This window comes from Chiloscyllium plagiosum, chromosome 7 (genome assembly GCF_004010195.1).
Source record: "Chiloscyllium plagiosum isolate BGI_BamShark_2017 chromosome 7, ASM401019v2, whole genome shotgun sequence".
NCBI lineage: Eukaryota > Metazoa > Chordata > Chondrichthyes > Orectolobiformes > Hemiscylliidae > Chiloscyllium > Chiloscyllium plagiosum.
Window position 1 is genome coordinate 12,124,179 of NC_057716.1, and position 25,068 is coordinate 12,149,246.

General features: G+C 39.5%; 1 protein-coding gene across 1 annotated transcript in view; it reads left to right on the forward strand.

Moving 5' to 3' along the window:
* The window catches only part of LOC122551900 (protein unc-80 homolog), a 284,010-nt gene that overhangs the window by 32,293 nt on the left and 226,649 nt on the right, over positions 1-25,068 (forward strand). Inside the window, exons 4-7 of the mRNA XM_043694468.1 lie at positions 5,754-6,067; positions 10,198-10,321; positions 12,005-12,069; positions 17,020-17,150. Of these exons, the coding sequence (XP_043550403.1) occupies positions 5,754-6,067; positions 10,198-10,321; positions 12,005-12,069; positions 17,020-17,150 (634 nt within the window). The remainder of the gene's footprint in view (positions 1-5,753; positions 6,068-10,197; positions 10,322-12,004; positions 12,070-17,019; positions 17,151-25,068) is intronic.

Here is a 25,068-nt window from a genome sequence, read left to right on the forward strand (position 1 = left end):
TCTCTGGATTCATTTAAGAAAGAGTTGGATAGAGCTCTCAAGGATAGTGGAATCAAGGGTTATGGAGATAAGGCAGGAACGGGATACTGATTGAGGATGATCAGCCATGATCATAATGAATGCAGGCTCGAAGGGCAGAATGGCCTACTCCTGCACCTATTGTCTATTGTCCTTTCCCTTGGGTGGATATGGAGGGTTCAAAACTAGGGGACATATTTTTGATTTAAAAAAACATGAGGACAACTTTTTTATACAGAGTGGCTCGTGTGTGGAATGAACTGCCAGAGAAAGTGGTGGATGCAGATACAGTTACAATATTTAATAGACATTTGGAGAAGTTCATGAATAAGAAAGATTTGAAGGGATATGGGTCAAATACAGGCATGTGTGACTCATTTAGTTTGGGAACATGGTCGGTGTGGATTGGTTGGCTTAAAGGGTCTGTCTCTATGCTGTATAACTCTTTGACTGTCTGCCCAGTGGAAATGTATGCATTCTCAAGCCTTACCTTCACAATAGCATGCTCATTCATGTTATCATCCTGAGAGTCAGATTGTCCAATGGGCTGAGGAGTGGCAGTTGGAGTTTAATTTAGATAAATATGAGGTGCTGCATTTTGGGAAAGCAAATCTTAGCAGGAGTTATGCACTTAATGGTAAGGTCCGAGGGAGTGTTATTGAACAAAGAGACCTTGGAGTGCAGGTTCAGTGCAGGTTCATAGTTTCTTGAAAGTAGAGTCACAGGTGGTATGCTTTCCTTTATTGGTCAGAGAACTGGGTATAGGAGTTGGGAGATCATGTTGCAGCTGTACAGGATGTTGGTTGGGCCACTTTTGGAATATTGCAATTCTGGTCTCCTTCCTATCAGAAGGATGTTGTAAAACTTGAAAGGGTTCAGAAAAGATTTACAAGGATTTTGCTAGAGTTGGAGGATTTGAGCTATAGGGAGAGGTTGAATAGGCTAGGGCTGTTTTTCCTGGAGCATCGAAGGTTGAGGGGTGACCTCATAGAAGTTTATAAAATCATGAGGGGCATGGATAGAATAAATAGACAAGGTCTTTTCCCTGGAGTGGGAGAGTCCAGCACTAGAGGGCATAGGTTTAGTGTGAGAGGGGAAAGATATTAAATGAACCTAAGGGGCAAGTTTTTCACGCAGAAGGTGGTGCATGTATGGAATGAGCTGACAGAGGAAATGGTGGAGGCTGGTACAATTGCATTATTTAAAAGGCATCTGGATAGGTATATGAATAGGAAGGGTTTAGAGAGATATGGGCCAAGTGCTGGCATATGGGACTAGATTAGGTTGGGATATCTGGTTGGCAAGGACAAGTTGGACGAAGGGCTGTTTCTGTGCTGTACACCTCTATGACTCTATGACGCTATAAATACAAACACTCAACTTGGCAAAAGGGGAGCATATGAGGCAATTTTACAAGTGTGTTGGAATAAATTATGTTGGATATATAGCAGGAGGTGATGGCCAGGTGGTATTATCTCTAGACTAAAAATTCAGAAAACTTGGAAGTCTGGGTTTGAATCCTACTATGATACATGGTGGAATTTGAATTTAATATTTAAAAAACGGAATGGGAAGTCTAATGATGACCATGGAAACATTGTTGATTGACAAGGAAACTGCCATCCTTACTTGGTCTGGCCTACATATGACTCCAGACCCATGCTCAATTGCCTTCTGACAAATGAGGCTGGGCAATAAATGCTGTAAGGGATTAAGTGATGCTTGTGTTCTATGCGTGAATAAAAAAAAGAATGGTCCACTCTTCAGTTTCATTGCTGACATCACTGGTTAAAGAGAGCTTCAAATCCATGAGTAAACATTGCTATTAATTACTCAATTTCCCTCATAGTAGTTACATGTTCTATCCAATTACAGAGGTTTTAAACTTTTGATAAATATGCTGTGCCTTTTTTCCAAAAAGAGTGCATCAATTTATTTCATCTACTGGCTGCCTCTATTCTTGGTGTGCTGCATTGAGATCACTGCACTCAGAGGTTGATATAATTGTAAGGTAAGGCACAGGATGTGCCTAAGGCTAGACTTAAGTATGGAAATAGGTGTTTTTCTCTTTTTTTTTTAGTCCTCAATCACTGCATTTCCAAAAAATACAGTATTCTATTACTGTGATTCATGTGTCTCTGTTACTTTCTATATTTCTTAGTGCTCACTAAATGTTTCTCCACAAAAATAATATAGTAATCATGTTCTGCTTTTGTTGGCACAACCTACTTTCAGAACATAGCTTGACTCTGTTCACAAACATTGCAGTAACAATGGGTTCGGCATTGAACTTGGACAGAGTAAGGGCTTTATGGAAGGGAGGGAGGACAAATCTGAACCAAACTATCTGGGCTTATCTTGTTCACCTGCTCCAAGTTATTGAATATCATAGAATCCCTAAGCAGGCCATTTGGCCCATCGAGTCCACATGGAGTCTCTGAAGAGCATCCCACCCTAGACCCACCCACCTATCCTGTATTTCCCATGGCCAATCTACCTAGTCTGCACATCTTTGGATTGTGGAAGGAAACCGTAGCATCCGGAAGAAACCCTCGCAGACACGAGGGGAATGTGCAAACTCCACACAGACAGTCGTGCAAGGGTGGGATCGAACCCAGGTTCCAGGTGCTGTGAGGTAACACTGCTAACCACTGAGCCAATTTGTACAGAATCAATCATTCACTTTCTGACATTCCAAAGTGTTTTAAAGTTAATTGATTATTTTTAATGTGTTGTGCTGTAGGGATTTGTTGGAGACAACTTGCTTGTACCCAGCTTCCAGAAGCAAGTATTAAGTAAATGGCCTGTTTTATGGATGATTATCTTTGAGGAGATAAAATTGACTGGTGCACAGGGAGAATTTATCTGCTCTTCAAATAGCGCCATGGGATATGTTATACCTAAATGATAAGGCACACACAGCTTGAGTTTAATGTTTGATCTGAAAGATGATACTTTTCACAAGACAGTAGTAAAATGTCAAAAAGTGTTATATATTCAAATGTTGGGAGTGGTATTGAAAACTAAAAATGGAGCTGTACTAACAAATTAAGACAAATGCCTAAATTAAGATGGAATAGAATTTTATACACAAAAGTTAGAATGTCTTCAATAAACTTAAATAGCTGAGCATTTTCCTAAAATGTGACATCAATTAGGCACAAAGAATCTGTATTGATTTTACACACACTATATGTCTGTTGGTCACTCAAAACCTTAAATGCTAATACCAGATCAGATAGTGACATGGGAGCAAATCCAAAGCAGGGACAGTGTAAAGAACTTATTTAAGGCCCTGAGATGCTACAGGAGTGCTTCCAGTAATGTATCCAGTAACGGAAACCTGGCAGAATTGGACCTTATTTCAGAAGCAGACAGAAAGAAAATACATGTTGTGACTAAGAACAGCAAATGGAGTGCTCAGGAGTTGTGGTGTCACTATTTGCAAACTTACACTTGCAGCTCAAAAGTTTGTCGGCATCCTTTGTACAAATTTCAGGTTAGTGGAGCTAACACAGTGCTTCAAAAACCTCTGAAGTACTTCATGAAGCCCATTGTTTGGGTGCGCCATATATTTAGTTTTTAATTACTTTCTTTAATGTTTATCATCGGATAAATTTGATTTCTGTTCACAGTTTCTGTATGGCACAGGCTGAAAGTAAGTTCTTAGAGTTTGTCAGAAAAGGAAACATGGTTTAATTGTTCTCATCAATATTGAAACATCTTATATAAGTGACAGAAAAATGGCATCTGATCTATTTTACTAAAATAATACCCTTTATTATGAACAGGAAGTGATGCACTGTACACACTTAACTTGCAACAAATGGAAAATATTGGATCATATAAAGAGTGAATTGTGGTTTTATTCATTCCTTCCCACATGTTCTATGGCACAGTGGTTAGCACTGCTGCTTCACAGCACCAGAAACCTGGGTTCAATTCCCAACTCAGGCAACTGTCTGTGTGGAGTTTGCACATTCTCCCCGTGTCTGCGTGGGTTTCCTCCCACAGTCCAAAAATGTGCAGGTTGGGTGAATTGGCCATACTAAATTGCCCGTAGTGTTAGGTGTAGGGGAATGAGCCTGGGTGGGTTACGCTTCGGCAGGTCGGTGTGGGCTTGTTTCCACACTGTAAGTAATCTAATCTTAATTTCCTTTGTAATATCTTCCAGTTCTAAACATGGGCTCAAAATGAAAATATTAAATTTTCACAATGTTTTCTGACTTACTTTGTGTTTTTCAAATAATTTCTGTATTGTTTTGTTTAGGCATGTTTTTAGAGGTCAAAACAATCCTGGAAAATTTATTGAACCAGCCCACCGTTGGTTTGTGCTTTACTCGCAGTTCTATTTGATCTGCGCTGACACAGCCTCAACAAATGTAGTGCTAGTTCAGAACATGTTGAGAGACATAGGTTCACTAATGTCCTTTAGGGGCGGAAACTGCCATCCTTACCTGGTGTGGCCTACGTGTGTGTCCAGGCCCAGAGCAATGTGTTTGATTAGATTAGATTCCCTACAGTGTGGAAACATGCCCTTCGGCCCATCAAGTCCACACCGACCCTCCGAAGAGTAATCCACCCAGGCCCATTTCCCTCTGACTATTGCACCTAACACTACGGGCAATTTAGAATGGCCAATTCACCTGACCTGCACATCTTTGGATTGTGGGAGGAAACCGGAGCACCCGGAGGAAACCCTCGCAGACACGGGAGAATGTGCAAACTCCACGCAGACGGTCACCCAAGGCTGGAATCGAACCTGGGACCCTGGTGCTAACCATTGAGCCACCATGTTTGACTCTGAACTGCCCTTTGGGCAATTAGGGATGGGTAAGAAATGCTGGCTGAGCCAGCAATGCCCCCATCCTGTGAATATTAAAAAAAGGATAACTGAGGCACAAGGAACTATCTTGTTTTGAGATTTTGCAATGTACCATTTTATTCTGTAGAATATTAATTGATTCACAACCCAAGGGGCAGCACAGTGGCTCAGTGGTTAGGAATGCAACCTCACAGCACCAGGGCCCCGGGTTCAATTCCACCCTTGAGCACCAGTCTGCGTGGAGTTTGCACATTCTCCCTGTGTTTATGTGTGTTTCCTCCCACATGTCCAAAAATGTGCAGGTTAGGTGCATTAGCCATGGAAGTGCAAGGTTACAGGGATGGGGTGGGATGCTCTTTGGCGGGTCGGTGTGGACCCAATGGGCCAAATGAATTGTTTCCACACCGTTGGAGTTCAATGATGACATGGATTGTATATTCAGTTTACTTACCAAAAACCATGCTGGGAGGGGAGGGGGTGGGATCTATGGGTAGATATGGGTATTGAAATGTTCTAATAACCCAGAGTAATATTTATTAGTGGTTTCCTCTTTGACTTCTGTGTTTCCCTATCCAGATATTGTGTAATTAAAGATACACACCACTTGTAGGAGAGATTGGTGGGTGCATTGCATGTGGCTAAACTAAGGCAAGATTGTCAATAACAAACCACAAGGAAATAATAATTTCTTTTAGTAATTTCTTTTTAGTTCCTTCCCACCTGTGTTCAACTTGGCTGCAGGAAATGTGCATTATGTAAATCTGCTTTAAGAAAGTGAGCCCTTCAACTGCTGTAGTACAATGATATTCTATTTATTGATCCTTAATGTCCTCCCAGATCATCAGGGAACCTTTGCTCTAAAATATTCATTCCGAGCTGTTAACACAAATTGTTTTGTGTAATACCCCAGGCCATCAAGATAAACTTGGTGTTGCAGAGACAAAGCTTCTCCACACACTGCATTGGATGCTCCTGGATGCTCCTTTTGAATGCAGCAATGAGACTGCAACTGCCTTTGGGACTTCACGAGGAGGAGGGTCCAGCTGGTCTGGAAGCAGCAGCGCTTTTGTTCACCAAGTGGAGAATCGTGGGTCTCCAGGCCAGCCTGGACAAGGAAGTGTCACAGAGGAGGAGGAGCATACAAGACCCAAGCTATTCACAAACTCGATGGCCACTGTCGAATTGTTCGTCTTCTTGTTTGCACCTCTTGTCAATAGAATTAAGGTTTGTTTGGATAATAAATACTTTTCATAAAATTATTGAAACTCAGTACCACTTGTTATTTGAAAATCATTTTTTAATATTCATTTGTGGCATGTGGGTGTTGCTGTCTGTGGCCCATCCCTCATTGCCTTTAAGAAGGGTTGAACCACTGCAGTCCACCTGTAGTGGGTTGACCCACAAAGCTATGAGGAAGGGAATCCAGGATTTTGACCCAGTGACAGTGAAGGAGTGGCGATATATTTCCAAGTTAGCATGGTGAGTGTTTTGGAGGGGAACTTGAAGGTGGTGGTGTTCCCATGTATTTGCTCCCCTTATCCCTGTAGGTGGAAGTGGTTGTGGGTTTGGGAGGTGATTCTGAGGATCTTTGGTGAATTTCTGCTGTGCATCTTATGGATAGTACACACTGTTGCTACTAAGCATCAGTGTTGGAAGGGATCGAAGCTTGTGGATGTGATGCCAATCAAGTGAGCTGCTATGTGTTCTGGATGTTGTCAAGCTTCCTGAGTATTGTTGGAGCTGCACTTATCTGGAAAAGCAATTTGAAAATCATATTTCAGTAAGCTAATTATTCTGAGTGTTGCTCCATTGCTGAGTTGAGATAGCAACTTATTTAATGGTGTCAGTGCAATCTGACTCCAGTCTGTGTTTTAGTCTTCCAATATTGTTGTGCTGAACCTTAATAAATAACGGTTAGGCTTCAGCTGGAGAACTGCACCTAATTCTGGGCAGCACACTCTCACAAGATTGGCAAAGCCGGCGTAGAAGAAATTCAACAAAATAAACCAGACGTGGAGAGACTGGAGAAACTGATGTTGCTATCCTGAAAGTAGAAGAAGATAAGAGGAGATGCAATAGCACTTCCAAGTTTTGAATAGGGTTGATAAATTTAAAAATGAGAAATAATTTCCATTTGAAAGATCAGATGGTGACCAAAGGAAACAGATATATGGCAACTAGTAAGAGAAACCGAGGAGAGTTGGGGTGTCATTACCCATTGAGTTAAGGACTGAAATATGTTGCCACAAGGGTTTTGCAGTAGATTGAATAAGAATCTTCAAAATGATTTGGGTACAGACAACAGTCTATGGGAAAAAACAAAGGGAGTAGAATGAGTTGCAAAGTTTTTTCAAGGAGCTGGCATAGACATGCTGGGCAAAGTTAAGAGTCAAGAGAGTGGTGCTAGAAAAGCACAGCAGGTATCCAAGGGGCAGGAAAATCGATGTTTCGGGCAAAAGCCCTTCATCAAGTGCCCTTCTCCTATGTTTTATGATTCTATAATTTAACAATTGCCATCCTGTAGATATTGCATTAGACCAGGGGTGGGGAACCTGCGGCCTTAAGGCTGCATGCGGCCTTCTAGGCCATTGTCTATGGCCTTTTGAATGAATCCAAATTTTGCAGAACAAATCTTTTATATTTTATTAATATGTTCTTTTGTGTCCTTTGCTATTTTTATTTTAATCTTAAAATGAATGTATTTAAAATACCAGAGAATAAAAGAAAATTCAATGAAATAATCCTCACAGACTGACTGCCACAATTAAAAAATTAGTAAGTCAAAAAGGCTATTTCGACACTTGCTATGCTCATGATTTAATTATAAAGTGATTCTAGATAGATATTTACAAAATAATGTGAATTTTGAAGAATATATGATTGAAGTTTTTTGGATGCGGCCTTATTAGATTACAACTAACATAATGCAGCCTTCCAACATGAAAAGGTTCCCCACCTATGTATTAGACCATATATTAGACTCCATCATTTGGATTTAGAAATCCTTTATAAAGACGTTTGCATCAAATTTCCAGCAGCACTTGCAGAAATTTAGCATGAATTTTGTTGCCCAGCTGCAGTTGACTAAATGCTGTTCAAAATCTTTGTAGTGGACATTATATTTTCCCTGCAGTTGCAGAGAAAGAATGGATTCTTTATAAAAACATGGGTAGTACAAATTCAGCTTATCTTGTAAAAAACAACAAACTGGATTCTTTGATTCGTGCCAATTAAGGAGTAAACTCATTTTTGTAAGCAGTCTAATCTGGTTTGGCAATGTGGGGCACCAATGTAAACAAACAGTCACAACCTTTGTGAGGAGGCTTGAGAATAGCATTGAGCTAATTTTAGGAAAACTGGAGCATTATGCAGCCAATTCATGAAGAGATTCCAAAACTATAACAGTTTTCCAACAAATGTGTGCTGCCGTAGCAACTCAGAATGAATTGTGTGATATTGCTATTGGTGGTGGCATTGTGGTAATATCTGGGTTAATAATCCAAAGCCCCTGGCTAATCTTACAGGAAAATGCATTCAAATTCCACCATGGCTGCCTTAGAGGTGCAGGTTGAAAAATAGCAAAGTTTGAATTCAGTAAAAATCTGTAATAAAAAGCTCACTGAAAGGTAGCCATGTAACCTTTGTCAATTGTCGTAAAAACTCATCTAATTCACTAACGTCATTTAGGGAAGGAAATCTGCCATTCTTACCTGGTCTGGCTGACATGTGACTCCAGCCCCACAACAATGTAGTTAACTCTTAACTGCCCCTGGGCAATAAATACTTACTAGTCAGTGACGCTGATATTGCATGAACAGTTTTTTCAAAAAAATAGATGAACAGGGGTTAAATACTTTACGATTAGGTCCATTCTCTCCTATTATAAAACCATAAGACATAGGAGTGGAAGCAAGGCCATTCGGCCCATCGAGTCCACTCTGCCATTTAATCATGGCTGATGAGCGTTTCAATTCCACTTACCCACACTCTCCCCATAGCCCTTGATCCCTTGCGAGATCAAGAATTTATGAATCTCTGCCTTGAAGACACCCAATGTCCTGGCTTCCACTGCAGTCCATGGCAATGAATTCCACAGACCCACCACTCTCTGGATGAAGAAATGTTTCCTCATTTCTGTTCTAAATTGACCCCCTCTACTTTTAAGTCTGTGCCCACAGGTCCTAGTCTCCCTGCCAAGGGAAGCAACTTCCCAGCATCCCCCCTTTCTAAGCCATGCATTATCTTGTAAGTTTCTAATAGATCTCCCCTCAACCTTCTAAACTCTAATGAATATACTCCCAGGATCCTCAGCCAATCATTATATGTTAGGCTTACCATTCCAGGGATCATCTGTGTGAATCTCCGCTGGACACCCTCCAGTGCCAGTATGTCCTTCCTTTGGTGTGGGGCCCAAAATTGGACAAAGTATTCTAAATGGGACCTAACTAGAGTTTTATAAAGTTTCAGAAGCACATTGCTGCTTTTATATTCCAAACCTCTTGAGATAAATCTTAACATTACATTTGCTTTCTTAATCACGGACTCAACCTACAAATCAACTATTGAGCTCTGAATGCACACTTCAGTGCTACTCTTACACTAAAGGAAAAATTAACAGAGCACACTGAATCCCTGAGTGCAAAAGAAGATGATTCAGTCCATCGGCTCTGCACCAATCCTTCAAAGGGCATCCCACCACAGATCCACCCGCCTACTCTAGCCCTGTAACCTTGCATTTCCCAGGGCCAATTCACCTAACGTATATGTTCCTGAACAACATAGGCAATTTAGCGTGGCCAATTCACTTAACCTGCATATCTTTGGACTGTTGGAAGAGATCAGAGGACCCGGAGGAAACCCATGTAAATGCAGGGAGAATGTGCAAACTCCACACAAACAGTCACCCAAGACTCGAATTGAACCCGGGTCCCTGATGCTGTGAGGTAGCAGTGCTAACTACTGAGTCACCGTGCCACCCAATATGTGAAAATTGAAACAGATGTAATCCTCAAAGAGGAATCATTGATTGTTATCTTGTAAATGGCACAATACTCAGTTGATTTTAATCAGCTATGCATAAGTTATTTGTTGATTATTGTTGCCTGGTGCATTTCAGTATATATCTTGTCATGCATGCTCAAGCAAGTTCACGATTTTCATCAGTGAAGTTAAATGAAAATAATAATTAGGAATTATTGTATTTTTATATCGAATATTGCAGAAAATTGACTAGAATATATTAATTTGAATAATTGTGATTTAACATGTTTTGGATAAAATTCTGATTAAATAAAAGTAATTTACTCAGCATTTCAAAATGAATGATGTATTATTTTAAATTGTTTCTTTCTTAGGAATCAGACCTTACCTTTCGCCTGGCTAGTGGTCTTGTGATTTGGCAGCCAATGTGGGAGCACAGGCATCCTGAAGCACCAGCATTTACTGCTTTGGTAAAACCGATCAGAAATATTGTTACAGGTGAGAAAATGGTGACAATGTGATATAGTTTAAAAGTACCTGCTCATGTTGACAAATATATAACTCAAATATAACTGTGTGGCTGAACATGGAATAGAATCCCTACAGTGTGGAATCAGGCCATTCGGCAATCGAGTCCACACCAACCCTCCAAAGGGCATGCTACCCAGATCCACTCCCCTATCCTATTCCTGTAACCCTGCATGTTACCATGGCTAACCGACCTGCCCTGCACATCCTTGGACACTATGGGGCAATTTAGCATGGCCAATCCACCCAGCCTCCACACCTTTGGACTGATTGTATAAAATACCTTTGTCCACAGACATTAGAGCTATCCATATAAAATAAAAGGATTATTCCCTGTATAAAATTAATATTTATAAGAATGGACAGTGCAGTTGTGTGATAATATTTATGGTGTAGTTTCAAAGTGTTTTAAAAATACAGGTTTAATATATCTACTATCTTAAGATACAGTCACAGAATTTGATATTCCTCTCACACCTCCAATGGATCAATTTGAGCTACAGATACATTTCAGTAGTTAATAAAGGGCTTTAGACCACTAACCCTGACTCTGTAGTGCTGGTGTTTTCAGTGCTGTGAATTTAATTTGAAAAGGTGGATGTGGAGTCCACTCACAGCTACTTGCAGCATGGTCTGCACTGACTGCCATTTTGTGTAGGCTGATAGCGCGTGTGGCGTGTGCTGCATGGAAGTGTGGAGAGTGAATAGAATGGATATCAGACAGCTTTTAATGTGATTTGATGTCAATCAGTATATTGACCTCACGGCTCCAGTAACTCCCCCATCGTAAACATGCTCAGGTAAACATGCATTCAGCTGCAGAGCCATTGATGATGCTATTGCTAAAATAAGTCAGTTGTTGTCAGAACTGAACTTGGATGAAGAGAGAAACGTGCTACAGAGGGCACGTTTACAAACCTCTGGCTTATGAATGCTCCTACTTATGAACGGATCCCATACATGGTTATAATTTGAGAGCTCCACTATATGAACATTTCCTTTACTTACAAATAGTTGTTTTCCATTGTGTTCCAACATGCGTACAATTCGACTTGTGGATAGATTCCAGAATAGAAGCATTCACAGCCTGGGGACTGTCTGTACGCTCTTTTTGTGATAAAGCACAATGCTGTCAACATTGCACAAAGATGGAGCCAAACCTCAGGTTTTTTGTTTAAAAAATGAACAACTGGAGTTTATAAAAACTGAGCAACTGGCAGAAATGCAAAGTTAAATGGCAGCAGAACCAAAGGGCAAAACCTCTTCAATACACACGAATGGTCAGAAGTGTCTGAAATAATGCAGGTGCCATGTGTTCGCCAGTGGCCTGTGTCTTAATTACTGCTGCAGCTGATTCCCCAGCAATGCTGGGTCTTCACATAAAAGGAATATTTCTATATCTGGAAATGATGCACAGGAAGGCCTTTGAACTGAAAATGCTGCTTAAATATAGTATTTGACTGTTTGAGGTGGCAGTTACGATTAGTGCTCACCTCCACGAACAAGTGACTAAAATAGCCAGATTTCAAACAGGTCAGAATTTCAACCCAGTATTTGGTGCCATCTGCCTAATTTACACTGACCAAATGGACAGGCAATAGTGGAACATCCAAACACTTGTCCACGGGTTATTTTATGACTTTTCTTTTCTAGCTAAACGAACTTCACCCTTAAACAACAGAGGAACATCTTGTGACTCTGATAAAGCTGGAAAAACAGTAAGTGTTTATCTTAACATTATTTGCTGTTTACGGTGTTTATATCACATGGCAGTAAGAATCAACCATTTAGCCTCGTGAGTCTATTCCTTACCTATACATTTGTCACATTAAAATAAGATTTGCTATAAAGCAAAACAATGCAGAAGTGATTTGCCTGGGTTATGGTTAGCGCTTAATGGCTTTTGCATATTCAACAACTTGGCTAAATTGAACAGAAGTGATGATATGTTCTGAACTTTGAGTGCTCCAGGATATTAGCTGAGGTATTTCTCAGCAATGGATGCATCCATTCTGGGAAGTCTGACACCTCTCAATTTTGCAATATATCTTTGAATAGGTGTTCTGAGCATTATTAATATTTGCGAGGAGGTATCGCCAGGCTTAAAGACTGGTCACAATATAAGTCGTACAAAATAAAAATTAGTGATGAATTTCTGCAGGGTTTCTTTTCATGGCACTGGTGTAACTTTGTCACACTACCCAAGTCACAATGCTGGAAAGGAAGAATGTGCCAAGAACTGCAGGCTGATTTTCATTTATCCTAGTGTTGCAGTTGAACTGAGAGTTGACGAGGTATGTTTAAAGATTATAAAGGCTTGATAGATGACTCATCAACTTGAATAAAGGAAATTATAGGATGATTATAACAGATGAAGCCATTTAGCCCATGCCTATGTTTGCTTTCCACACAAGTAACTCACCTAAGTTCACTTATCTGCCTTTTTCCCCATTGCCCTGGATATTTTTCTACCTAAGCAATTATCCAATTCTATGTTGCAAGTTTTTATTGAATCTGCCTCTGACATACTCTAGGACATTGCATTTTGGATCCTAACCATTTGCTGTGCTGTAAAGGCTTCCTTCGTGACACACCATGATGTCATTTACAAACACACTAAATCTATACCCCTGGTTCTCAATCCACCAACAGTAATAGAGTTTCTCCATCACCTCTGTTTAGACCCCTTCATTATTTTGAATCCTTCTGTCAAATTTCTTCCCAGTCTTTTTGTCTCCGTGAAGAACAATTCCAGCACTTGAATCTAGCCTTGCAACTGAAGTTCCTCATCCTTGGAATCAATGTAAATATTTTTCACACTCTTTCCAATGCCTTCACCTCCAGAAAAAAGTGTGCTCAGGATTGGGTGCAGTTTTCCAGTTGAGGTTCAATTAATGCTTTATTTGAGGTTTGCCATAACGTCTTTGTTTTTGTACTCTTTGCCTCTAAATACAAAGCCCAGATTCATTATTTTCTGTAGTTAGCACTTTCTCAATCTGTCCTGCCACCTTTAAGTGATTTGAGCTCATGTTGTCACTTGTTATCCAAGGTGCCCTGAGAGGCACCTGGTTAACTCAGATGGTTAGAGTGTGATGGTAGCAACACTAAAGTCACAGTTCAAAACGTGTACAGGTTGGAGTGTGTTAGACTATAAGACCATAAGAAATAAGAACAAGAGTAGGCCATCAGTTCTCTGAGCCATCTCTGCCATTCAATGCAATCATGGCTGACCCAATACGCCTCACATTTACTTTCTTGCCCTTTCCTCACTTGATTCCCCTACTGATAAGCAATCTGTATCTCAGCCTTAATTACACACAGGACTCTGCCCCCTCTGGTAAGGAGTTCTGAAGACTTTCACTTTGAGAGAAGAAATTCCTCCTAATCTCAGCTTTAAATTGGCACCCCATCATTGTGAGACTATATCTTCTGGTTCTAGACTTTCCCATGAGTGGTTATGTCCTGTCAGCATTTGCCCTGTCAAGCCCCTTAGGAATCTTATATGTTTCAATGAGATCACCTCTCGTTCTTCTAAATTCCAGTGAATAGAGTCCCAATCTGTTTTGTCTTTGCTCATAAGACAATCCCTCCATACCAGGGACCATCCTAGTGAACAGTCTCTGAACTGCCTCCAATGAAATGATATCTTTCCTTGAATAAGGAGATCAAAACTGCTCATAGTACACTAGATGTGGTCTCATCTGCACTTATAGAGTTGCAGTAAGACTTCCCTAATTTTATACTTAAATGCCATTGAAATATGCGCTAACATTCCATTAGTTTCCTGATTACTTACTGCATAGGTGCGCTAACCTTCTCTGCTTCATGCAAAATTATCTTCAATCCCTTTGCATTGTAGCTTTCTGCAAGTTTTTTTTTCCATTTAAATAATATTCTGTTCTTTTGTTCTCCCTTCCAAAATGAACAACTTTGCATTTTCCCATATTATATTCCATTTGCCAACTGTTTGCCCACTTACTTAAACTGTCAATATCTCTCTGTAAACTGTTTCTGTTCCTCTCACAACCTGCTTTTCCACCTATTTGTGACTCACCTGCAAATGTGACTACCTTACATTCACTTCCCTTCTCCAAATCATTAACATATATTGTAAACAGTTGCTGTCCCAGCATTGAACCTTGTGGTACCCCACTAGTTACAGTCACCGACCTGAAAAAGAATCCCTTATCCCCACTTGCTGTTTCCTGCACATTACCTCATTTTCTAACCATGCTAATATACGACACCAACACTATGGGCTCATATTTATGACTTAACCTTTTGTGAGGTACCTTGTTGAATGCCTTTTGGAAGTACAAATATAAGACATCTACTGGTTATGATTTTCCAAATGTTCTACTGTTACTTCCATAATGAACAATCCTCATACTTTTCCAACAATAAATGATAGACTCATTCACTTATAGTTACCCACATTTCGCCTCCCTCTCTTTTTGAATAGGGGTATTACATTGGCAGGTTTTCAATCCTTTGGTACTTCTCCAGAGTGCAAGGATTTTTGAAAAATTACAACCAATGCATTCACTATCTCTGTAACTATCTCTTTTAGGATTCTAGGGTGCAAGTCATCAGGGCCAGGGTACTTATGTTTTTTAAACCCCATTAGTTTGTCGAATACTACTTAATATTTAATTCCTTCCCCTTATTCTTCCACATTAATGGGTTGTCCAAAGTATCTTCTACCATAAAGAGTTGCAAAATATCTGTTTAACTTCTCTCCCACTCCTTATTCCCAATAATAATCTCCCCAGATTCATCCTAAGGACTTACAGTTAGTTAGACACTTCTCTTCCTATTTAAATACTTAAATGTCAGTTTTTATATGAATGGCCTGTTTCCGCACTGTAGGAATTCTAAGCTTCTCACCAGTTAACCCTCATAATTTATTTTCTCTGTCTTCATTATCTTTTTGGTCTTCCTTTGCTGGATTCTGAATTTATCCCAGTCTTCAGGGCTAGCACTGACTTTAGCCTCCTACTATCCTTATTTTTTCAATTTAATATTCTCCTTGATTTCTGATGAAGGGTTTTTGCCCGAAATGTTGACTTTCCTGTCCCTTTGATGCTGCCTGACCTGCTGCGTTTTGCCAGCACCACTCTAATTTGACTCTAATCTCCAGCATCTGCAATACCCACCTCCGCCTCCTTAATTTCCTTGGTTAGCCATTGTTAGCTGATCCCTGTCTTTGAGTCTTCCCTTCTTGTTGGAGTGTGTTTTTTGCTAAGAGTCATGAATTACCTCCTTAAATATCTGCCACTGTTTGTTTACTATCATTCTAGCTAATCTATCTGTCCAGTTCACTTTAGATAACTCTATCCTCATTTTATTGTAATTTTCTTTATTTAAGTTAACCATAGTTATTTGTGACCCAAGTTTCTCACTCTTGAACAGAATATTAAATTCTATCATGTTACGATCACTACTTCGTCGGGAATCTTTGCCCTATTTATCCATTAAGCATGCCTCATTGACCAAAATTAATAAATTCCATGCCACTGTCCTCCTCACAACCCATATCATTTTTTGAGTTTTGGCTTATCCACAAATTTGAGATTGTTTTCTGTATATACAGATTTATATAATTAATATAAATGAAGAAAATCAAAGATAATAACACCAAACCCTGGTAAACTCTAATGTGTGCCTTCCTCCAGTCCAAAAAGATAACAACCATCATGACAATCTTTTAAACATTTTTGTAAATTTGTCTTTTATCTTTTAGTCATTTTTGCCTTCATACTTCAGGTACCATTTTATTCCATGAGCTCTAACTTTGATGATAAGCCTTTTATTTGCTACTTTCTCTCATGCCTTTTGGTGATTCAAGTACATCAAAGCAGCCACATTACGCTCACCAAACCTTTCTGTTATCTTACCAAAAAAACTTCAAATCCGTGCTGGTTTTTCTTTGTTGAAACTGACTGGTAATTTTGGTCCAAATTAGTATTTCTAACAACTTGCTTAAAATAGAGATTAAGCTGGTTACATTAAACAGGATTCCTTCAGGGCAAAAAAAAAGCAAGCTGAATCAGTGGCAGGAGAGGTAATGTTTATTGATTGGTGTAGTTCTGCAAATAAAGCCTTTATGGAAGGGAAAACCACATGCATTCAAGTACTTAACTTTGACTCAGCATACCCTTGATATTAGAGCTCAGTTCAAGAACTTGATATACACTGCGCCTTACACAGTTTAAATGTGCAGGCGTTTTGAATCTATGCACATAGTCTGTTTCTTTTGTTCAATGATTTGTATGAAAAACTATATAAATGTTGCTTCTAACTTTTAGTAACGCTGTAAACTGGCTAATGACATAACTGTAAATGATTAATTGTTGCTTATGGTTGTTGTTTATTTCTTCTCTTCACACGTATCTTTTTCCTAATGAGGATGTGTTAATAGACTGATCATCAACTGCTTAAACCACATCATGAGTATGTGAGTTTTTTATGGCCAGCAAGTCTTGGTGTGGAACGTGAACCCAGGAACTTGGAACTTACAGACAGGAATATTACCCATTAAGCTACAAGACTTCCTTTGTGTTATTGTGATGTGTCTTGAAAATAGGAATACTATATAATTTGTATTAGGTGTGAACATGGCAACATAATCATGCAAAAATTAATTAATGCTCTCAAATGATTCAAAGGATTTCCAAGTGGTTTGTGAGACTGTTCAGCTTGACTCTGTACCTCCAGAGACCAGGAAGCAAAGCTGCCATCAAAGAAATTCATTTGAAACAGCAGAAGCCTCTCAGGACAAAGGAACCTCAAACTCCAGGTACGACTGCTTTCCTATTTAATATTAGTTAATAATTATATCATCCTTCTTTGTGAAAATGAGTCAATGTTCTGTGGCATTACTAGCCACAACAAACCGTAGACGTTTAGTATGGAGATTTTAAGCAGCTTTTATTGCCTTTACTTTCTGGTGATTCATATCCGTCATTGGCTCACAGTGGGTGGAATGTTTCCAGTCCTGCTGAAATGTGTTTGAAGTCAGGGCAGGGAGCAATTTTGGACATGGGGACATTGAGCCAATGGGCTGATGTTTTCCTGTCTCTGGGCAATCTTGAGTGAGTGACAAACAGACGGAGCTAAATGCATGCCACCAGAGACCCACTGGTTTTGGCACTCGCCAATTGTAACTTTAAAACATGCCTCCATTTTTAAGGCAACGTGCCACTCTCCAGTACCCACCTCTTCCAGTGGGACTGCCATCTTTCCAAAGTTGCATAGCCTCAAATTAGCTCCCACAGCCCCATGCATTGGCTTGTCATTTTTAGTTGTATGGGACTCTTAATCAGTCACTTCTGGGATGATCACAATTTCAGGAAGGATTGACAGACCATTGAGGAAGGAATGTGTTTTTGGCTGCAGTGGAAGAATATTTCCAATGTTGGAAAGATTTCGCATAATCACACTATCAAGTGACAAGGTCTGGTATTTTTGGTATCTATTTGACGTTAATTGGAAAATTGGGTTATAATGTTAAGGACCATACTTTGTTTTGAAAAATGTCACATCACTGTAGTTCTACAGCGGCACGGTGGCACGGCAGCACGGTGGCTCAGTGGTTAGCACTGCTGCCTCACAACGCCAGGGACCTGGGTTCAATTCCCGCCTTGGGCAACTGTCTGTGTGGAGTTTGCACATTCTCCCCGTGTCTGCGTGGGTTTCCTCCGGGTGCTTTGGTTTCTTCCCACAGTCCAAAGATGTGCAAGTTAGGTGAATTGGCTATCCTAAATTGCCCGTAGTGTTAGGTGCATTAGTCAGGGGGGAATGGGTCTGGTTGGGTTGCTCTTCGGAAGGTCGGTGTGGACTGGTTGGGCCGAAGGGCCTGTTTCCACACTGTAGGAAATCTAATCTAATTTAGATCTGTTACAGTCAAATTGTCCAAGAGTCCTGCCCGGGCTCTTTTGGTGGATGTACACTTAGTGGTACTTAGCTACTCCTTAGACGTGCTTGCGTCCTCCTCTGGTCACTCAACTGGCTTGTATCCATGGTGATTGCAGAATCTGCTAGAAAGTCTGGAGTTGGAATGATAGTTTTTTTTCTTGGTTGTGGGTTTGTCATTTCTCTTCCATTTTCCCCTTCTTCGATTAGAATTATAAGTTGGATCTCTGCTTAATGTCATGACCCCACCTTGTGGGCCTGCCCACCATCTTCATGCTGGGCAGAGATGGAAAGGGAGTTGAGTGGTTTGCAGGGCAGGCAGGTTTAAAAGTCTGTGTCCATTCATTGGGATTTTGCCCCAGTTTGGTAAATGAGTGTAGGATTGCATAAAACGTTCACCTCACCCATTCCATAACCCATATGCTTCCTGTAGATCCATATTACCCCCCTTCCCCCTGACACACTCCCTGCTATATACCTTCACACCCTTTTGTTGTCCATCCACCTCCATACCTCTCGTATCTCATTCACCTGATAAAGACTTATGCTCAACATTGACTCTCCTGCTCCTTGGATGCTGCCTGACTGGCTGTGATTTTCCAGCACCACACATTTCAACTCTTATCTGCAGTCCTCACTTTCTCCCATTCACCTGCCATGCACAATCATTAAGTTTCCACGCCATACAGAACTCGCGATCCCTATAAGATTTTGAAATATCCAAACGCCTGTCAAAATAAACAACCAGCCATCTATAAAAATAATTTTGAAAAATAATCCCATTTAATGACCATAAAATTCTCAACACAATAAACTGTTTCTCGAACGCCAATGATCTTGCTGAGCTAAACCATTTGAGGATTTGTGGCTCAGCCAAACATTTGTAACGAATTTGCATTGCTCAAACTATCAACAAAACCTTCATGATTGAATACATTAGGTCCTTTTGAACTCAGGTAAAGAGCTCAGCCAAGTGTTCAAGCTTTAAAGCATTGAAACAGATTGATGAGCTATCAACCAAAGAGTTCAAACAAATGTTCAGATTTTGTAACTAGGCACCAGATATCTGAACTGTCAGTCAATGGAAAGATTAAAGCACAAAGGACCACAGATACAGTCAAATCTGAATTTCACTATTGTTCAGTGCAAAAGACCATTTATTCTGTGAATCATGCACTGAAATGTATCTGCAGACATTTCCACTTTAATGGAACTGGTCTATTTAATGGACAGTATGCCTTTAAGATTACAATCCCTAAAATCAATCACTGTATTAAAAATGTGTATATCGTCTCGTAGAACATTCCATTGAGATGTCCAGTTTGCCATACCTTTTGAACTTACTTGTGCCCAGGTCCTTGATTCCAAAATAGCATTGCCTTATGTTTCACAGTACAACAGAATTGACTTAACTTGCAAAACTTTCAGAAAATGGACTCTTTGTAGTGGATCTGAAATGCATCCATGCAATGGAACTGGTGTCATCGGAATTGTTGGATGTGGTTTTACAGTTTACACTGTTATTGAAGATTGCTGATTGTTGGACAAGTCTTGGAATTGGGCCCCACCTACCAGTTTTAAAACCTGCTCATTTTGACTTTGTCCCAAGTCATATCGAGAAATTCCAGCCTCTGGCTTCTGAGACTGCCAATTTCTAACAATACAGTGAAGCCAACTTACTTTTTCTCTACCTTCACTTTCAACTTTTCCCTCTTTCTTTCTTACCATTTTAATTTTCTATTTCTTTCTTTTTATGATTCCAACTCTGGAGTAAAGTTGGCCGTTCCGTCAACATTCAACATGGCTTTTTGAAATAAATTAAAATTTGTCCCTCAGACATTAGAAATAAGTATTTCTAATTGATTTCCACAATGACTGCAACCATGGATGATTGTAATCTTCCAGACATTTCTGAAATCCAGCTCAGTGTGATTACCTTTGCTCATTTCCACTAGTGCCCATTATTTCATGTACATCATTTTCTTCTTATCAAGCTCAGCCACTGGCCATGAGCAATCGTTTATCTTTTGCTTCAAACTAATTATCTGCATTAATTTGCTCCCTCAAGTCCCAAGACCAAAGAAAAAAGACTTGACTGCATCTGACGTATAATTGATTTAGCCATTGATCACCAGACCTAATGAGATCACCTAAAGAATTACAGGGACTAATTGATTCTATTCAATACTTCTGAATCAACCTGGAGTACAGAGGAAACATTGGCATTTTTTCAGTCCACTATGAATTAGCTCCCCAAACACTTGTTCTCATCTCCACCCCAACAGTGCAAAAAAACCCATTTCTTTTCATTGTGATTATATTATCCATCCAGTTGCATTCTTGTTTACTAAGCTAACCCCGTCTCAGACTCCACCCTGCTCTAATATGGATTTGAGTCTGTCCTCCTCTTTCACTTAATTTGGCTGGGAATAATCTCAGCTGTACTTTAACTGCCTATTAAACTCCACATTAAGTTTGATTTTAATGGTATCATAAGGTATTATTGATTAAACTATTGATCTGACTGAGGCAAATACTTAGAATAATTTAGCTGGATCAAATATTCCCTCCATAGTACCACAACAAATGTACCTAGACCACCTGGACTATGATGAGTTAAGAAGGCAGTTCACCACCACTTTCTTGACGGCAGTTAGGAATGAGCAATTATTAATAGCCTAGCTAGTAACAACTGCATTCACCCGGGCCATCTTCCACTTCATGTGGAGATCAAAGATGGACCATGTCCAAAGAGACACCATGTATAAAGATCAGAAGAAAGGGGGAAAAACACACCCAATGCTACCCTCACCCTAATATCCACCTTCAGGTGTGGCTGCATCAGCTGTCTGTGGATTCCTGGTACGCAAGTACCAAGTATGATTACATACTGAGGTTCTACCTGTCCCCGGTGTTGTGAAGGATTGGCCTGGCCTCGCTGCCGTTGCACACTCCATGTAGTTGGACCGTTCTGTATCACCTGTCCTTCATAGTGAAATTTGTGAAGGCAAATATCTTTGATCAGAAGTCCATTAGGAAGTGGTCAACATGTAGTGTCCTTGAGACCCTTTGGGAAAAGGGGAGGTTGGATCCTGTTAAGCAGTTCCCTGGGCAGACTGTCAAAGTCATTTGGCTGAAATCCTCAACGCCAGAACTTTCAAACAAGCACCAAGACATCACTTGGCTGGTGAAGAGAAGGGCACTGCCTGTGAGATCCTTTTATGCATGCCTGGATTCTCTATGCCACCACACACTGTCCTCAAAGTGGCTGTGGATGGTACAAAACTGTCACACACCTCCTGGAATGTGGCTACGCAAAGGAAGTCTGGAGAAGAATGCATTGGTGTCTGTCGAGGTTTGTCTGAGCAGCTCCGTGATGTGGAACTCCGTGCTCTGCCCGGGTCTGTTCCCCGGGTCACACACCAAGACGAACATCAACTGCACCTGGAGGATCATCAACTCGATAAAAGACGCACTTTGGTCTGCCCGAAACTTGTTAGTCTTCCAGTTGAAGGAGTTAATCCCAACTGAGGGCTGCAGACTGGCACATTCCAAGGTTCAGGACTATGTCCTGAGGGACGCGCTGAAGCTTGGGGCAGCTGCTGCCAAGGTGCGGTGGGGAAAGACCACCGTGTAAGGTCCTTCTGCTAAAGAATAAGGGGTGGGGTGGGGGCATTCAGTAACTGGACCCTGCTATCACCTCAGCTAAAGACCAAGAAGTCATCCGTAAATATAGGGTATGGTGGACATCAAAGACTTAATTTGTCATCAGTAGGTAAAAAGAGGATAGCTCTGAATGAGTTCATTAACTGTGCATGTACCAAAGATTTATTTTCTATGAATAAAGTACATTTTTGAAATTAAAAAATATTCTATAAATAAAACAAAAACACAAAACTAGAGATTACATAAAATCGATGTAAAGCTATGTTATGTGTAAGAAAGAAAATTGTTTCCAATAAAGAGCTGATAATTATGATAACCGAAATAATTGAGAGTTCATAATGATTATTATTTAATAATAATTGAGGTAAAAATTATGAGAGTTCAATATTTAACGAGGTACAGCAACTGAAACTGAGATCTGTGATTATTGGCATGCCTGTCTTGCCATGATTGTTGCCATATCTTTAGTTGCTATGGTTCCTATGTTGTTTTTAGATAGTCTGCTCCTTGATTGTTCGCTTTAAAAATACCAAGTAGCAAAGCCTGGGATTTCATGGCAAATAGATTCTTCATTTCTCTGGCAACCATAACAGAGGAAACAAAATAAAATTTGAAGGCAGACAGTGAACTTCTAACTCAGTAATTTTTCTAATTTATGAAGTAAGGTAAAAATAGACCTCTTATTTTATTAGAATGACAGTGTAAATGTAAAATAATGCAAAATGCATTTTTCTCTTGAACTGAACAAAACCATCAATGCCTGCTACAGTATCAACCACTGTGGAAAATATCATATTGATAAACAGTCATGAAAGTAAAGTTACAGCAGCAGTAACAGTAACATCCAAGCTTGACATTTATCTTGATAGGCGAAAGTGAGGACTGCAGATGTTGGTGATTAGAGTTGAGAGTGTGGTGCTGGAAAAGCACAGCAGGTCAGGCAGAATTTAAAGGGCTTTTGCCTGAAATGTTGGTTTTCCTGCTTCTCAGTTGCTGCCTGATCTGCTGTGCTTTTCCAGCACCACACACTCAACATTTACCTTTTGATACTGAATGCAAGAGTATGAAATGTTATTAAAACATAGATATTTGATCTTTTGAGTAATTTTCATATTATTGAAGGTTACGGATATAAATACAGAGATAATGATGAAGTATTCTTGCTGAATCAGTGGAATATTGTTTTTGTAGAATATAAATATTCATGATTGAGCAACATAGGCCATAATATGTTGTTAATAATGTGACTTAGGAAGTGTACTTTGTCCTTTTTTGTTAGAAGAGAGGTTGAGACAGAGGTACTGAGCGGTTTATTCCAAGGCAATGAAGTAAACAGCATACGAGGTTTTTTTTGGAAGAATAGAAACAGCATGAATGGGTAGCATCAGGATCCCAAAGAACCAGGATTTCAGGTTAAATTTCAGTGGATTCTAAGGTTTAGAAGTTGGCTGCGGAAGCTATTTCTCTGTCCCTGCTACAGGACTCGCATAACAGAAAATATATTTTACTGAATTTGCCTTTGCCAAGGGTGTGTTTATGGGATGTTACTGTATTGGAACATTTGCTGCTTAGTAGTTAAAGAATGCATTATCCTGTTAAGTTTTCCAGTAGAGTTAAAGTTACATAAAAATGTAAGAAATACAGAATTAAACAGCTTCACCTTTCAGACTTAAAAGAAAGTGCCACATAGAAGGGAAGAAAATCTAGGTTTCCTGCTACCTGCAAGAGAAATTATTTTGGTTGTCTCAAAGCCAACTCTCAGAAGTTAGAATATCTCAGCACAATTCACTATAATTTATTATTCAGTGGAAATATGGATACTATGAGCAAACTTCAAATTTAATTTACAGTATTATAGTATTACAGTATTGCATGTTCTTCAAGCATTTTGCTTATGCTTGAGAGATCTTTGCTGCATAAAATAGTCGATAAAATCTTTGGTGATGTTTACCAGTCCTGACGGCATTTTCATCAAGACCAGAAGTAAATATATCAATGAAAGTAGGTCATTGCTATTTTGAGATTTTTTTAAAATCAAATCAGCAGTTTGATACATGGTTATAAATTTCCAAATATACCAACTCTATCAAGATAAACTATAGGTAAATGTAAACACTGATGCTTCTACCGGGTTTTCTGCAGGTAAAGCAAAGTTAATTTCAAACTATTGTTATTGACCAGACCAAACCCCATGCAAGTTTATCAAGTAGATCATTTAGATTCTAACTTATCTTATTTAAGGCACTGTGATCCAGATGTAATTTGATTGGTCACACTACTCAGCTTTAAGCAAAATATACTTTCTTACATTTTTATCACTGCTCAATAAATTTGCATTGAATTGATCAAGAATATTTATTCATAAACTCTTAAGACACAAATCTGTTTAATTCTGGCCTTTTCTTGTTTTTATTACCTCAACTTGGAAAAAAAATACAATAAGTCACCAAAACATTTTTTTTCAACTAAAAGATTTTTTTTATTCTGCTGTAAGTTTGCTTTTTGAAAGTATTCTTTTAAAGTATTGTACTTTCTAGAACAAATAGAAAAGAAACCAACTGTAGAATAATGCAGCCACAAAGGAAAATATTTGACCCATGGTATGTACGAAGGCTCTTTCAAAGACCAAACAAGTTATATTCAACTCCCTGGTCTTTCCCCATCTTACTTCATGTATTTAACCAATTCCCAAATGCTATTACTGAATTCAATTGTAGCTTACTATCAGGAAATGTGCTCCGCCATGCCTCACTGGAGTAGCAAACTAAACATCATGCCCCACTATTCCTGAAATCATTTTAGAAGGATGCATATTCTTCCATTTATCTGTCTCTTTGACTGCAGTTGGCAGAAACTATAGCAAGGTTTCTGTCGCTGACAAAAGCTTAATAACTATTTATTACAAACAATTAGAATCTAGCTCCAGGTAAACAATTATGGACCATTATCATATAGCTACTAATTAAATCTGTAATCACTTTATAAACTCCCCCTGATATACATACTGTGAGCAAACTTCAAATTTAATATACAGTGTTACGGTATTGCATGAGCTTCAAGCATTTTGCTTACATACAACTGTCTACAGTCAAAGAAACATAGGTGTTACGGATGGAAGGAAAGCCTGGGAAAGCAGT